The following is a 14,644-nucleotide window of genomic DNA, read 5'->3' as shown; positions in this document are numbered from 1 at the left end:
CTCTACTCTATTGTATTGTTGTTGCGGAATTGTCAACATGTCGTATAATGACGACCGCTGAAAGGGTTGTATCGCTGGACACGCGCATGTTACACCCCCTTCTCTATGTAACCCTCCTCCCCAATCAATTCCCCACACTTTATTGAATTCGCCCACCGGCCTCGGAGTCCAATCACTCCTCTTTTAATTACGACACGACTCAAAGACACTCGCCTCGGCCACGCACTCCGCCTCGTCGCCGTAGCGCTTGCTGCTAATGCGTTTTATTTTCACGACAGAGGAAAAATCCGATAAAGTAAGAGAAAGTGGCTTTTATGTGGACAGAGATAAAACTACGTAAAGTTTAAAAAATTCGTGTGGAGAAAATTCTGTTGTGAGTCCAGAGGGAAGGTTGATTTACACCACCTTTGTTGGTTGCAACTTAATGTAGAGTTTTTTATCAAATTTAGAGAGTTTAGATTGAAATATTTGTTTAACCGTTAAATTAACAGATTTTAACTATGTTTCTCATTGTTCTTAAAGTATTTCCATTCATCTTTTATTCGCATGATTAAACTGTGGGCATATTTAAAATAAATTGTACAATAAAACGTTAACCACAGGGCTATACATTAACTTGTTAAACTCTATTCTCTCATACTTTGTCAATAATAACAGGCTGAATTATGGGACCTCAAAGATACTTCTTAAGGGGGTTGCGATAACATTCATTACATTATTAGGACTATTTTGAGTTTCTTTACATTTATACATACAATAGACATCCTCTTATCCAGTTCGGATAGTGGGTTTTGTTTAAGGACCCAAAATGTGTTGAATTAGGAACGTCTAATGCATAGGCTATATAATTATAGTATTTAACTAACAAAAATATTTTTCATAAATGTATAGAGCATTAAATTTAAACATGTGATCACTGGTCTAATATATCTTCCCTACGAGAAAAATCGTTTCAGTACCGCTCACTTCCTGCCGGTCCAGTCCGGTTAAACCGACGTGCTCGTAAAACGTGTCTGGTTTAAAGGTAACTGGAAGGAGGGAGTCTACTGTATTTAAGTTTCGGTTTTATAGGGATAAATGAACGAAACACGATCTTGCAACCTTTACACTCTTAACACAGCCTTTCTACCTGAGATGCGCAGTGCTCACCCTGCTATGAGAGATATGAGTTACGGTCGACAGCGCCACAATGACGACCAGCGGCGCATCCGAGATCACATTTTCATATAAATATTTCGAGTGTTCTCCCCGACGAACACAATGGAAGGGAAATGTAGCAAATCCAATATCCAACCTGTTGACCGCCCTTGAGCGGGTCTCAATGCTAACAGGATGACGGGGTTAAGCGGTCCGATCATGCGAGTATCACTGGCGGACTGCTCATCTTCCCTGCTTAGTGCTCACATCACACATATACTACAAAACATAAATACGCCGTGCGAAGGGAAAGAGATTCTCTTAATCGGACTTTGTATTCAATCATACGATAGTTTAACTTAAAACTTACAATGGGTTTCTGGGCTTTGGGCTGATGTAAAATTTAAATACATGTAAAATATGATGAGGCAATTCTGTTTTATGGCTCTTGTTCATATTTGCAAATGTGTAAATCTTGAAATTTTCAACTATACTCCTGACGGATTAGGACACCCCGTGTAAACCCTTGGGACCTCCTAATCCCTCAGGTGCCACGACTGTTTCAACGCACTATAATTAATATTCTATTCAGTATTAGTAACACAATTGGTTAATCATATAAAAATACAGTGTTCTAAAGTGGTACTTACAAATTCAAACTCTGATAATAGCAAGGTGTGTTCGATTAACTGGTTTTTATGAAATCTCTTATGGATATAATAATTAGATTATTTATTCTTTTTTTATGCTTTACAAGCTTAAATAAATCTTAAGTCAAATAACCAAAAAATGTAATTTAATTTCATATTGTTAGGAACTGTAGCATATCAAAAAACGTTTGTTGAGGCAAATAATTTAAAACAATAATTAAATAAACTGTTACATAGTTCAATATCCTTGATTCTTCTTATGACGACCGGTTTCATGGCGACAGTCACATCAGGTCAATCTTCGTAGAACGATTTGTTACAGTACTTTGTAAATCTAATGTGTTTTGTGTTCGGTAAAAACTGTATGTGTCCATAACGAATCTGTCTACGAGAATTTACCTGATGATGTGACTTTCGACACAAAACCGGTCGTCATAAGAAGAATCAAAGGATATTGAACAAGGTAACGGTTTATTTATTTATTTAAATCTTCAATATCCACTAGTAGGGAAATGAACTCTAATTTAATACAAACTGCTAAATGAAAACAGATTAAATAAATCGGTTTACAGCCTATACTAAGATATAACTGAAATAAACACATATGTTGTCTTCTTAATATTTGTCTCTTTGAATGTTACCATCAACTACGTAAAACAATTAGTTACAAACCAAATTTATTTTTATAATAGAATATTTCTCCATCAATTTCCAATGCCCTGAACACTCCGCATTCGCTGTCATCGGTGCAATCTAAGCATTGAACAGATTAACTCGACCGTTTCCAAAACCTAAAAACCGGAGAACCCCTGTCTCATTACGACTAGAGGGGGCGATTCTAAACCAATTCGATCTTTGGAAATCCGGCGGAATTAAAATTCCGCTTAAAGAGAGGGCGGCCTCATTACTCCCGCATAAAGGGGGAATAATTCTCTGGTTAAATTTGTCTTCAATTTCAATTAGAGGGCGAACTCAAGTGGAGCGCGTTGCGGAAAGACATTAGTTCACATGGTAGCGCGGGCTGATGAGAGCTCGCATCTGGCGGCCCAGTCTGCAGTGGTGACATACTGGTTAAAGGTGGTTTGATAATATGGAGAATGATCTCCTCCACTGAAATATACATCCTGGTCTTCATTCTACATGGGAGGGTTGTCTCGGAGCCATGGGGTCCAGGCATTATCATAGCTCCGGCACTCTTCCACAATTAACCGATACGTGATTCCATCTTACGGATTTTATTTTGTTTAGATGGTTTAATAATGCGAGGATTGTTGAAAAACTGTAGCATCAAAAACAAGCAATCACATTTATTTACTAGATAAAACCGCAAGTAATGTGTGAAAATATCTCGGATTTGAAGTATAAAATGTGTGCGTGCATACAATCATGTTTTGAGGAATGGTAAAAAGTTGCACGAGATCCTATAATCTCTTAGGTCATGGAATTTTTGTTTATATTGATGGACAGTGAAAGGTAACAGTCACGACAAAAGTAATATTTTAGTTGTAAGATAACACATCTGACTATTAATAGTCAATGATAAAACCTATAAATAAGAGCAAACAATAAAGTATTTAAATGCAAGTTTTCCTATTGCGATGTTTTCAGTGAACGATAAAATGTTTTCTTGCTGAATAAGATCACTTACAATTACGGAATATATTATAAAGGGTTGTGTGCGGAAGAAACACCACCCCTCGCATAATAACAGGTTTGCACGCGGGTGCGCGAAAAGCTTGACATAATGGAGTCAGTGTTGTACTGTATAAACATCGGCATCCCTCGCGGCGCTGAAAGAAACTGTTTAACACCTAATTACCTTAAAAGGGGAGGGAGAGTTGGGTAATAATTATAATAAATTTGATGATCGGGGCGGGCACTATAGAGAAGCGGAGGTTCAGATACATTTACATAACCAATTAATATTCAAAGCTGCGGGATATTTACAACAAAACATAACCGCGGAGGTCCAAACAAACGCGCCTATAGCCAGTAGCGAACTGGGGCTGGCATTGTGTCCGATACATACAATGCACGTTTGTAAACGGAATCGAAAACATTTATCATATAATTAAGGAACGACGTTTTAGCGCAGCCGATGCAATGTTTGTTTGTATTATTCGCTAACTAATGGAAAATTAATTAATTGACGCGACTTAGTTAGCAGTCATTACTGTAAACTAACCGGTTTTCATTATAAGTAATTTATGTAGTTTTCGATTACATTAACGTTTTACTTACCACACACGATTGATAGTAATAGGCTGTATGTTTATGAAATTACTTGCTTTTTACTGTCAAGAGTAAATTTATGAAAAATAATTAATTCAGAAAAAAAATTAAAATTATTGTATAGTTGAAATGATCTGAGAAAACGATCAATTTAATCAATTTAAATCAACGTAACCTACTGCATTGATAATGTATACATAATTTCAGTATGTTTGTAGGCTATAAGATGTTGTGTAAGATGACCGTATAGCAAGTTAATTTTTATATAATAATATTGTAGATTAAACAACTAGGTACTTGCACTATGCTCTCGAACAATAAACTGTCAACAGGCCATATGTTGATGACCAACATGGCATCGACTACCGACAAGTTAAGGAGTTTGTAATGACGTAAACAATGAAAACTGCTGTTCACTTAAACATTAGAGCAAAACAGGTTAAATAATGGTTTATGATTTAGAACGAGTTATGTAACCCATATAATGAATTTAAAATCCGTCAACAATTTATTTTAGAAAATAGGCAAAAATTAGTAAAGTGTCTGTTTATTTTGAAACGCTTATGTAGTTCGTCGTAGTGCAATATTTACTTAGGTATCAAACAGGTAAATTCAAGGTTCCGCGGCAAAACAAACCTCCCTCATACTAGCCACACTATAAACGGAGTAAGAGATGACTATTCCCCAGCCAGATAGAGCAAGGGTTATGCATTGTGACTGTTTGTGAATAGTCTGTAGATATCGCCTCGGCTACTTACCAGGTAATTGATAAACCTTTTCAAAACATAATTAGACCGGTCGGTCGTCTCTATTTCTCATTTTAATTAACGAAATGCGGCAATTAAAGGGCGGCATTGAAGCGACAGAGCGTGTAAATGAAACAAAATGTATTTTCCAAGCCGTTATTGTAAATTAACCTTCTATTTACCACGAGATTGGCCATTATTATTTTACTAAACTACCCCTTCACCCTCTCCCGCTACAGTTACTGTCACAGACCTCTCTACTCCCTCGCCGATCTTTCCTTCCGTCGCTCCCATTCAGACTTAATTAATTAGCGGTGCATTTTTATTTACATATTTTCCAATTAAGCGAGTCAACGTTTTGTATCCGAGAAGACCTTTGCGAGAGCTCTTCTGCAACAAAGAACAGTTGATTTATCTCTCCGTCGCTTTTCGATAAAAATATTAATTTGAATCTCCCCAAACAAGGTTGCCGATTCCCCCGACAATCGCGGGAGCGACCCGACTAGAGTGTTACAACTATACAGCGCTCCTGAAACTGTAGATGTCGTTCTTTCAGTAAAACATATCATACCTCTTAATAGAGTTATCATTCGTCCTATACTGTATATATGTACATATGTATATATACAAATAAAAATTACCTTTTTATGCATTCTACTATACATAGAGTTGCAAAAATACACTCTTTCTCTCATTGAAAACATGTTGTATTGAAAATTGATTACGGGAGACAGCAGTAGCGCTTTTTCCAGAGTTGATTTAGTCCTTCCAAGATTTATATTTCAAATGAGAGAGTTTGTTTTCCGCCTTCGGTTTAGTACTATTTAATTCGTGTAAAGAACAGAAACTATGTTTTACAACAGCGCACTCGTTCGTTGGATCAATTAATAGAAGTTTCAAAATGAAATAAATGCATTTATTTAGTACCAACCTAAGCTGAAACACTTGATTTCATTTCAACATGGAGCAAAGTTCTTCATTCAAGTAAATTCATTTTATTGGCCAATGCATGGCCAAAAGCACTATTAATTAGAAAGACAAGTAAGAACCAAGGGTTGAATATGAAGGGCAAATCAACGGTCAATTGTTAAGAAACAGAGCTGAACAAAAGTAATAGAAGTTTGCACGTCCCTAAAAGGTGTTTTAAGGCCCATATAGTATTACGTCTAAAACAGATCAAAGCAACTATTGTAGGTGTATTTTAATGGTAGTACAAGAAACGCAGATCAAAGTTGCCAATACCTGATACCTCAGATTCGCATATAAATAACACGTTGAAGTAACATAAAGCCACAAAGCTGAGTAGCAATTATCAGACAACACTAGGTACTCGGATCACAGGCTAGAGGCTAGCGCTCTCCTCTGTCAGACGGTGAAATATCAGATAAACAATAAACATTGTAGTATAGCGATAGTGATACAAAGTATGGTCAATGGCTACCCTCCGGCTCCGGCTGTGATACACAATTGCACCGAATTATCTGTGTACAAGGAGATGGCCCGAGGCCACAGCACCACTGAAACTCTATCGACGACTACCGCATTGATACATGTGACGAAAAATTAATCAAGGATACACGGTTTTGATTTGATCAAGTGCTCCATCTTTCACTTATTGATTCATAAGGGTGAGTGGAAATTACGAACAAATCAGGGGTTTTCAACGGTAACCCCAAAGGGCACAGGAACATCAAACATACTACATACTAGTAAAAATACAAAAAAAGGTAAATAGCAGTTTGAGACAAAAACCGCACCAAAGATAATCTGCTAAAATGTACTTTATTTTGTAAGAAACTAATGAAACTGATTCTCGTTTCCACGTTTTTTACCAGACCGTACGGGGAATACTTTTCGGCACATTTGGCACATACTACACTACAATGTTACTGTTTAACTGATATTTCAGAGCCCAAAGCGCTAACCTGTAGAAGTGTGATTTGTATCTCTCAATTTGCCTTAAACTTTCTGAAAGAGTAGACAGCATTTTACTTTGGGGCTACATACATAAACACGAATGCTTAAAAGAAACTACATGTTTAAAACTTACTATACACAACGGTTTTATGGGTGAGACGATTACAAGAATAAATAAATACAGTGAAACATCCAAAGTCTTATTTCTACAGATAATGGGATTTAAAAAAAAAATGCCTACTAAGATAAAAGTGGAATTCTTTAACGGAGAGACGTCACCTCGTCTCTTTGTCCACGGCAAAGCTGCAGCCAGTAATTAACAACAATGTAATTACCAACCAAGTGGGCTTAATTAATTGTGAACCACCAACGACACGGCAGCGAAAAATGTGATGTAAGACGATTCATTAGACTGAGGGACTTTCTGTTGTAAATACTGATATGACCACATCCTGCCTCACTGAATATCTCACGTTGTTACTACCTACTTATCTAACTGACGTTTAAACTATTTGTTTTTAAGATGGTTAGGTAAGGATCACATTCTATTCATTAAAAGTGATGTTAAGCTCGTCCGTATTAGTCAGGGATTGATTTGAATATAACTTTGAATATAGGCCTATTTCCGAGACCAACGGATGGAGCTAACAACACAAAAGGGATTTTCTTGTAAAATGAATACTTTTTCATTTAATTTAATTATACAGTAAATTGGTATAAAAAGTAAAACGAAATCAACGGAATACTATTACAACAAAATGACACACGATTTATACTACACTAAAAAACACATAGCGTTTGATCACCGTCTCCCCACATATTTATAAATACCCATTGCAGCCAACCTACTACCATTAAATTATAAATAACCGATGTTTTCTCAGAACTAGCGTCGTCTAAACAGCGGTAAACAGGCGTAAATATACGGGTTAATAGTACAATATGGCTACAGACTGCGAGCAGCTGTTGATCTGTCTACAGTGAGAATACACAAATACCAACTACTGTACTAGCTGTATACTGGCTTTACTAAGGTCATAGATGCGCAAAAGTTACAAATTAACGCTCACTAACGTTTATTCCCTTGTCTGTGAAGCATAGTGAATTTCTAAAACATCACTGGAGCGTTTCACTGTTTTGAAACTACCACGAAGTAGACAGGGAGTTAAAATGTTAAAGTTGTTGATAAAAAACGACTTTCTATTAAAATGAAACCCAAAGAAATGGTTTGTAAATTCTTTTCTGATGCCAATAATTATTTAAACAAGCGATATTTTTATATTGGATTATTTTTATAGTATAATAATTAATGTGGTATATAATGCTAACTCCTATAGAAACTTGAAAGAACGATTTATTTACTTTGTGAACGTAGCCTTTACGGAGCCAGGGTAAAGCTACAGGTAACAAATAAACCTTAACCTAAGCCTTAACTGGCTTTTGCAAACAGAAAAGATTCTAAATTCTAAATCCACCAAGAGTAGCCATTTAAAATTAATTATTTAGGTATGTTCATTAATTACAAATTCTATGAACTCATGAAAAAAAAAATGGAAATTGATTTTTCTTTACTTAACGATTTTGCTAGTGTCAATATTTAACGCAATAATCATGTTTTCTAAAAGACCTGTATAGTATTTACAAAAATGTTATAATGTTTACCAAAATTAATTTCCAGTGTACAGTAAATAAAGTACCGGTAATGTACACTACGTAGACAAACTGCGGGCAGTTTTGTTTTTTTGAAAGTTCAATGACCCACTCTCTGCTAGAGTTGGTAGGTAATGTGTTAAAGAGTTAATTTGAAGGCTCAGAATATGTTATAGTTTACGAAAGGATATTCTTAGCTTGTCATGATCTATAATTTGGCGTGTCAGAAACAAACTGTAATCCACACCCGAGCACTTATTAGGTGGGTTTAAACAAACATACTCCCGGTTGGTCTGTGATCAAACTAAGATATTTTTACTCTGATAAAGTGACATCAGACACATGTTCCTTAACACACATGTATAATGTTCCTAAATATGGGAATTGAAAGTATACTTCACAATACCACTACCCTAAAATACTTTCTATTCACAAACATGATTTCGAAAAGTTTCATAAACTGATTCACGCCTATAAAAACTTGCATTGTTTAACTACCAAGATTTTAATTGAATTTATCAATTATGTAATGATATTGACTGTTTGAATTTATAGAAAAATAAAATAAAACTTGTCTGACCGTACCACAACATACGCGAAAAACCACCTTGACTATCTTAAAAAAAGTTTACTGTACAGTTAATTCATGTTTTATTTTATTTCAACAATAAACAAAAAAATTCTATTCGATGACATTATTTGCTTAACAAACTGATTCGACCGTTAGGATAAACCCCCAAACCCACAGAACCCTGCGTTACGACCAAATGGGATGATTCTGTACCAACTCAATCTTACAATCATCAACACGAAATTCTAACCTTTCCGATGGACAGAAATTGAAGAGAAACACTGATATTAGTTTTCCAAAGGTCACCAACAAGGGTAGTAACAGTAACAGTAAGGGTCGGTGGTTAAGTATTGTAGGGGTTTGACACTTTGACACTGCTGCACCTCCACCACACGGACCCCGAGTACTCGCTAACCTGGAAGTCTAGAGTGTCTCCAGTACTCACCCGCCCCCTTGGGGTCCAGCTGGTAGGGCGGGATGCCCATGTGGGCGGGGGGCGGCTGCGTCAGGTGGTCGCCGTTGTGGCAGAAGAAAGGAAGTCCAGCTCCCGGGTGTGTCGCGCCCAGGCCCATCTTGCTCGCCTGCAAAACACAAACACAAACACGTTACTTTAATGGACACACAATTTACTGATTCACATTAATGTTATACTTGGCTAGGAAATCCATGTAACCTCATAGTAGCCTACATTAAATGAACATTGTATACCTACTTTAATTGTAATAAGAGGTTAGAATCGTTGGAATAGGACAAATAATTTGCTTTATCTACATTTAAGTATTGCTTTGAAATTTCATTTACCATACTATCATCATAATAAATATACCGGGTGGTCATAATCTATGGGACACATTTTAAGATTTAACAAATAAATAACCAATTAACTTAGAAACATTGAAATTTTGTATTAAAAAGCAAATAAAAAAAAAATAGTATTCAACATAGCAATAAAAAATATATTACAGTTACATAACTACAACTAATCTAACTAAACTATTTCTACGTGCTCTCCATGGTTTGCGCGCAAAGTTTGTAGTCTGATATTAATCAACAATCTTTGCAAACACTCTCTCCATGACATAGCAATATAGAAAGGTCTAAGGGTGTATGTCTCGAGAACGTGGAGGCCAAGGAATTGGACCATCCCGTCCAATCCGAAGACCAGGACAGTTGGCATTTAGGTAGTCGCGTACTATCTTACAAAGTTTAATGTTTGATAGTCAAATGTCATACACAGCTGGTGTAGCAAGGTCCATTGTTGGCCAGCTGATTATGCCACAGCAAAAGTCATTGACATTACAACATAACTTAGGCTACACTCACAGATCAGGTGATTTAGACTTTTAAAAACAACTTTTTATAATCACCAACAATTTCGTAATTATTGTTTTGCAGTTACTGCATAAAACCTTTAAATTTGCTATTTAACGAAACGGTTCTCTTGTTTTTAAGTTGCTTGGTTATTTATTTGTTTAACTTAAAAATTACAACAACATATTGATAGAATCTAAACAGAAAATTCTATTCTATAGAATATTCTACATAAAAATATAGAATATGACTTTAACAGTGTTTTTATTATTTATTTTAAGGGATATGGTGCTCGATTTACATCGAGGAAATGTTTAAGTTGTTTAGTAAGAATGTTATGTTCAGTTAAAGAAAGGTAATAAAGGGGTTGTAGATTTTTTCTCATAGTTTTACTTTGTAATTTAGAATATGATAAGCTACAGGTAAAGAGGGTTGACTTAAGTTGAAGAGTTATAATAGTGTAATTACTGTTTATGTACATATCAACAATATCAAGTAATTGATTTCATTGCTACGATACACTGTTAGTTTTTTATCCATTGGCTTCAAATATACGAGGGGATTTTAAAGTAAGTGTATGTACGTTCTTAAGTTCTACTTTTCAAACCAAATCAAGTTAAATAAGAGTTAAATTGTAAAACTTGCATCAGCGTCACTTAATGTACTTGCTTAAAGAATTTGAACCCATTATCTAAATTTAAAGAAACAAATTTTACTACGTAAGTGTTTTGTGTCTAAAGCATACAGATTGTATAGATGTGTTTTACATAAAACGGCAGGTCTAGAACAGCATAATCTCTTTCGCGTACTCCAGTACCACCCCCGTTGCGAAGCATCGTTGGTTGCGAAGCATGGGTATAGCAGCTTTGTTTTACTCAATTATCAACCTATACACTTGTCAACACGAAACAGCCTCTTCTTAATCTTCTCGTAGTTGAGACAAATAAAGTAGTTTAGCTTTGCTTGACTACCTTGTAAACACTATTTTTACTCATCAACTTCATCAAACAGAATTAAAAAAAAAAAAAAATACTGTTTTAAAGGCTGATATTTTTGGTTGCAAAATCGATGCAGAGGGCCTTCTATTAAGAACCACGGGGAGATTGTCAGACGGATGCATATATAACATTGCACATATTGTAGCATACTCAGTAGTTTGCAACAAAATGCTGTCCGACACGCCCGTAAATAAACGACCGTGAAAAGTTGGAAGGATGAAATAAATTGAAGTAGGCCTAGATAAAACAGCAATGGCCACGGTCATAACAGGTAGTGCAAAATAAATATATGAGTGGAGTCCGAACATGGAACACATGTTGAACAGCTGATGGAGTGGTAGTAACTATCAAAGTGACTCTCTTATCTTATCAAGAACACACGATGAAAGAATAATAGGTTGTCGGAGAATAAACAGCTCGCCTTTGATGAATAATGAAAACAACTTCAAAGCAACACGCTGCCGAACAGCCACCACTCCACCCCCCACTCCTCGACTCCCGGCCCGAAATTAGACATTAAAATTTGTTACCATCATGCTCTAATTGAATCTCTTTTAGGCCGGCTGGAGAAAAATTGAAGGGTTGTGCACGAAAGCTGTTGTCAGCCTTTGTTGTCGATCAGGACACTAGGCGTGGTTTACACTAACGAATCTATTTGCATGAGATATTTAGTTTCTTCGTAAAAGGAAAGTGAGTAAATTATGAAAAAAATATAAGAGAAAACACCATATAATACAGAAAAAAATGTATTTAATCTTTAAATTAACTATATTGATTGATTGGATATTAAATGATTGCCTACATACTAGTAAATTTTTTTTTTATTAAAACAACTTAGCTATGTTATTGCATAACTTACTCTCTTTTTGCCAAGAAATATATATTTATAAAAGGAAATATTATTCTTTTACTGTAATGGAGAAAGGTAAAACATGAACAATTGTAAAATGTGGGTAAAGGCTTCATTGAGTTAAAATGGCGAATGAAGTAATGTGTTTTAAATAAATAATTCTTCCAAATATTAAACCAGTACAATTCGTCATAGTTGAAGATTGAACAAGTATAGTTGTTCATGTATTCAATGTCGTATTACACAACAGAAATAATCCATACATCGACAAGTGACGCCATGTTTCAACATGGCGGCCTAGAGACGTAAGTCACACAGTGGTAAGTTCTGTCAGGAGATCATAATCAATAGTTTCTATTAATTGATCTATTTTCGAGAAACTAACAGTCGGAATATACGTTTATTCAAATAAAACGAGTTACTCCAAATGCACTAAAGTGAAAAAAATCAGCAAACCCTCGAAACGAGAGAAGATCGAGCCGGATCGAATTATGATAATTGGCGTGAAACATTGATAATATATTCCGGGCGGGCGGCCCAGCGACGATGCGATAATTGTACAGATCTCGAGAAAGAAAGGAGCCGTGTGATTAATCTGACCGCCCCATACCTCACGACCGGTTTCCCGTATAAATATTTGTACTTAGGAGGTAGTTGTTAGCCGATGAGTGGTGGGGGACCGCGTCAGACGAAACGAACCGGTTTTTAAACAAACAACTCCAATGTCTTATTCACCACCACCGGTTACAATTACCTGCTTAGCCATCGTCATGATGTCCCTAACAACCATCAGAAGGTTGGGTTCGATAGGTTCGGACTCCATCCATGCCAGGACACTTTGTAGGTGAGTGGCGGCCTCGGCAGCAGTAGGAACCGAGGCGGATTCTTCAGTTTCCTCTTCAGGTTCTGGCTTTACAACAGGGACATCAGTTGGTTCTGGGAGTGTTCCCACCCAATGTGCGAGATCTTCGTCGGTCACCTCCAGTCCTAGATCGTGAGCCAACCACTGAAGCTCGAGCAGCAACATTCGGTCTTCTTCTACTTGTAGTGGTGTTGACGTAGACTTACCGAAGGATAGAGAAACTCCGACCGAGGGGTCTGTGGGGACTGGGTTTGCCCAGCAACGACTGAACGTTTCTGGTCTGATATTCAACCAAGCGCGATGTAACATAGGGAATGCGTCTTTTAGGGTAAAGTTTGCCAAAAATTGGGAGACCGATAGCCATCTTTGCTGTTCTAAAGAAATATCGTGGAGAAGTAGCATAGCGTAACGTGTTCGCAACTCGGAGGCGACTAGAGTTTGATCGGGGAAAACAGAGTAGGGATTATCAGGTTTTTGGTAGATGATAAGCTTGACTTTGCCGTCGCTCGCTATGCAGTCTGCGACAGGAGGAAGAAAATCCGCATGCTCAATGACTAGAATCGCCCCTCTTTCGTTGAGAGAGAGCGCCGCAGGGGCAAATTCTCTGTGGAACCACCAAGTAAATAGGTCGGGAGTCAACTTCCCAATGCCACCACCTGCATAGACGACTGGTTGACTCAGCATATTTACGTTCCTAAGACATTTTGGTCTCCATTCTCTTCCTGTAATCAGCATCCTCGTTCTGTGGCGACCAGAACGGTTCCCAGCCATCAGGACCCAGACTCTGTCATCGCAAGTTACGTCCAAAGTCTTGTCTGGGAGACTCGTCCAATCCAGCTGGAACGCGAACGCACTGTATATCTGGTCATCAGAGTACTCTCCACTACTGACCACGGCCAAGGGGTCTTCTGCGTCCGCTTCAATCTTAATCGACGCGGAGGTCGCTTCTGCGGATGCCGTTGTAGAGTTGCCGGTTGAGGTCGTCGCCGAGCTCTCAGCAACTCCATACTTGGCTTGCCAAACCTTGAGCCATTCCTTATCCAGACCCCTGACAAAGTCTTCACTAGCACCGAGTCTTCTAGAGAGAATCGCCGCTTTTTTGAGGACGTCGGGTGGTCCGAACTCAGCTTCTGGGTCGATCTGTCTCCTCTCGTACCATCTAAACAAAATCCTCTCCAGATTCGCCTCTCGAAAAGTCTTCGCTTTTGGAGATCTGCGCTGATCCGCCAAACACGTGTCAGTAGGCTCTTCTTTAATAACATCATCATCGTCATTATGTTGGTTATATTCTAGGAGTTTTCTTTTCTTAGGAACGACTACGGTGATGGGGGTGTCACCGGATTTCGGTTTTTTCTTGACTTTACTCTGAGATTTTACGTCCTGTCCATCGGGCGACATTTGATAATGTTTTAATGCACTATATTTTTTATCTACATCGTATTTAACGGTTTTATAACGCACTGATTTTATTAACGGAGTAGTTTTTTATATGCAGTACTACAGTATTGATCTATCGCTTTTACGTAAGATTAATAGAAGAACCGTTCATAAAGCTATACAAGACAACCCAGAATGGCTCGTTGTTGTATTCAGTTAGCACAGTAAGATGAATAGGTAATAAATTATCGAGCGGAGCCTGACACTAGCGCCGCCGTGGCGAACACGCGCACTTCCGCACTCGCACCTCACTGTGTGGCGGCGTCGGCGTTGGCGTTGGGCG

At 37.4% G+C, this 14,644-nt stretch overlaps 1 protein-coding gene across 2 annotated transcripts in view; it reads right to left on the bottom strand.

Annotated features, from left to right (window-relative positions):
- LOC128983220 (protein pangolin, isoforms A/H/I/S-like) overlaps positions 1-14,644 on the bottom strand; it is a 254,079-nt gene that overhangs the window by 37,622 nt on the left and 201,813 nt on the right. Inside the window, exons 1-2 of one of the 2 annotated variants that reach the window (XM_054402440.1) lie at positions 12,817-13,809; positions 9,319-9,484 (exon numbers count right to left, since the gene is read on the bottom strand). In XM_054402440.1, coding sequence (XP_054258415.1) covers positions 9,319-9,484; positions 12,817-13,695 — 1,045 coding nt within the window. In that variant the 5' untranslated portion in view covers positions 13,696-13,809. Of the gene's footprint in view, positions 1-9,318; positions 9,485-12,816; positions 13,810-14,644 lie in introns of those variants that run through there. The other variant, XM_054402449.1, reaches the window with a different exon arrangement.

The sequence above is a fragment of the Macrosteles quadrilineatus genome, unplaced genomic scaffold (genome assembly GCF_028750875.1).
Source record: "Macrosteles quadrilineatus isolate MER2022 unplaced genomic scaffold, UCM_ALF_1.0 Scaffold_1__1_contigs__length_201487025, whole genome shotgun sequence".
Lineage (NCBI taxonomy): Eukaryota > Metazoa > Arthropoda > Insecta > Hemiptera > Cicadellidae > Macrosteles > Macrosteles quadrilineatus.
This window is presented reverse-complemented; position numbering and strand designations above follow the sequence as displayed.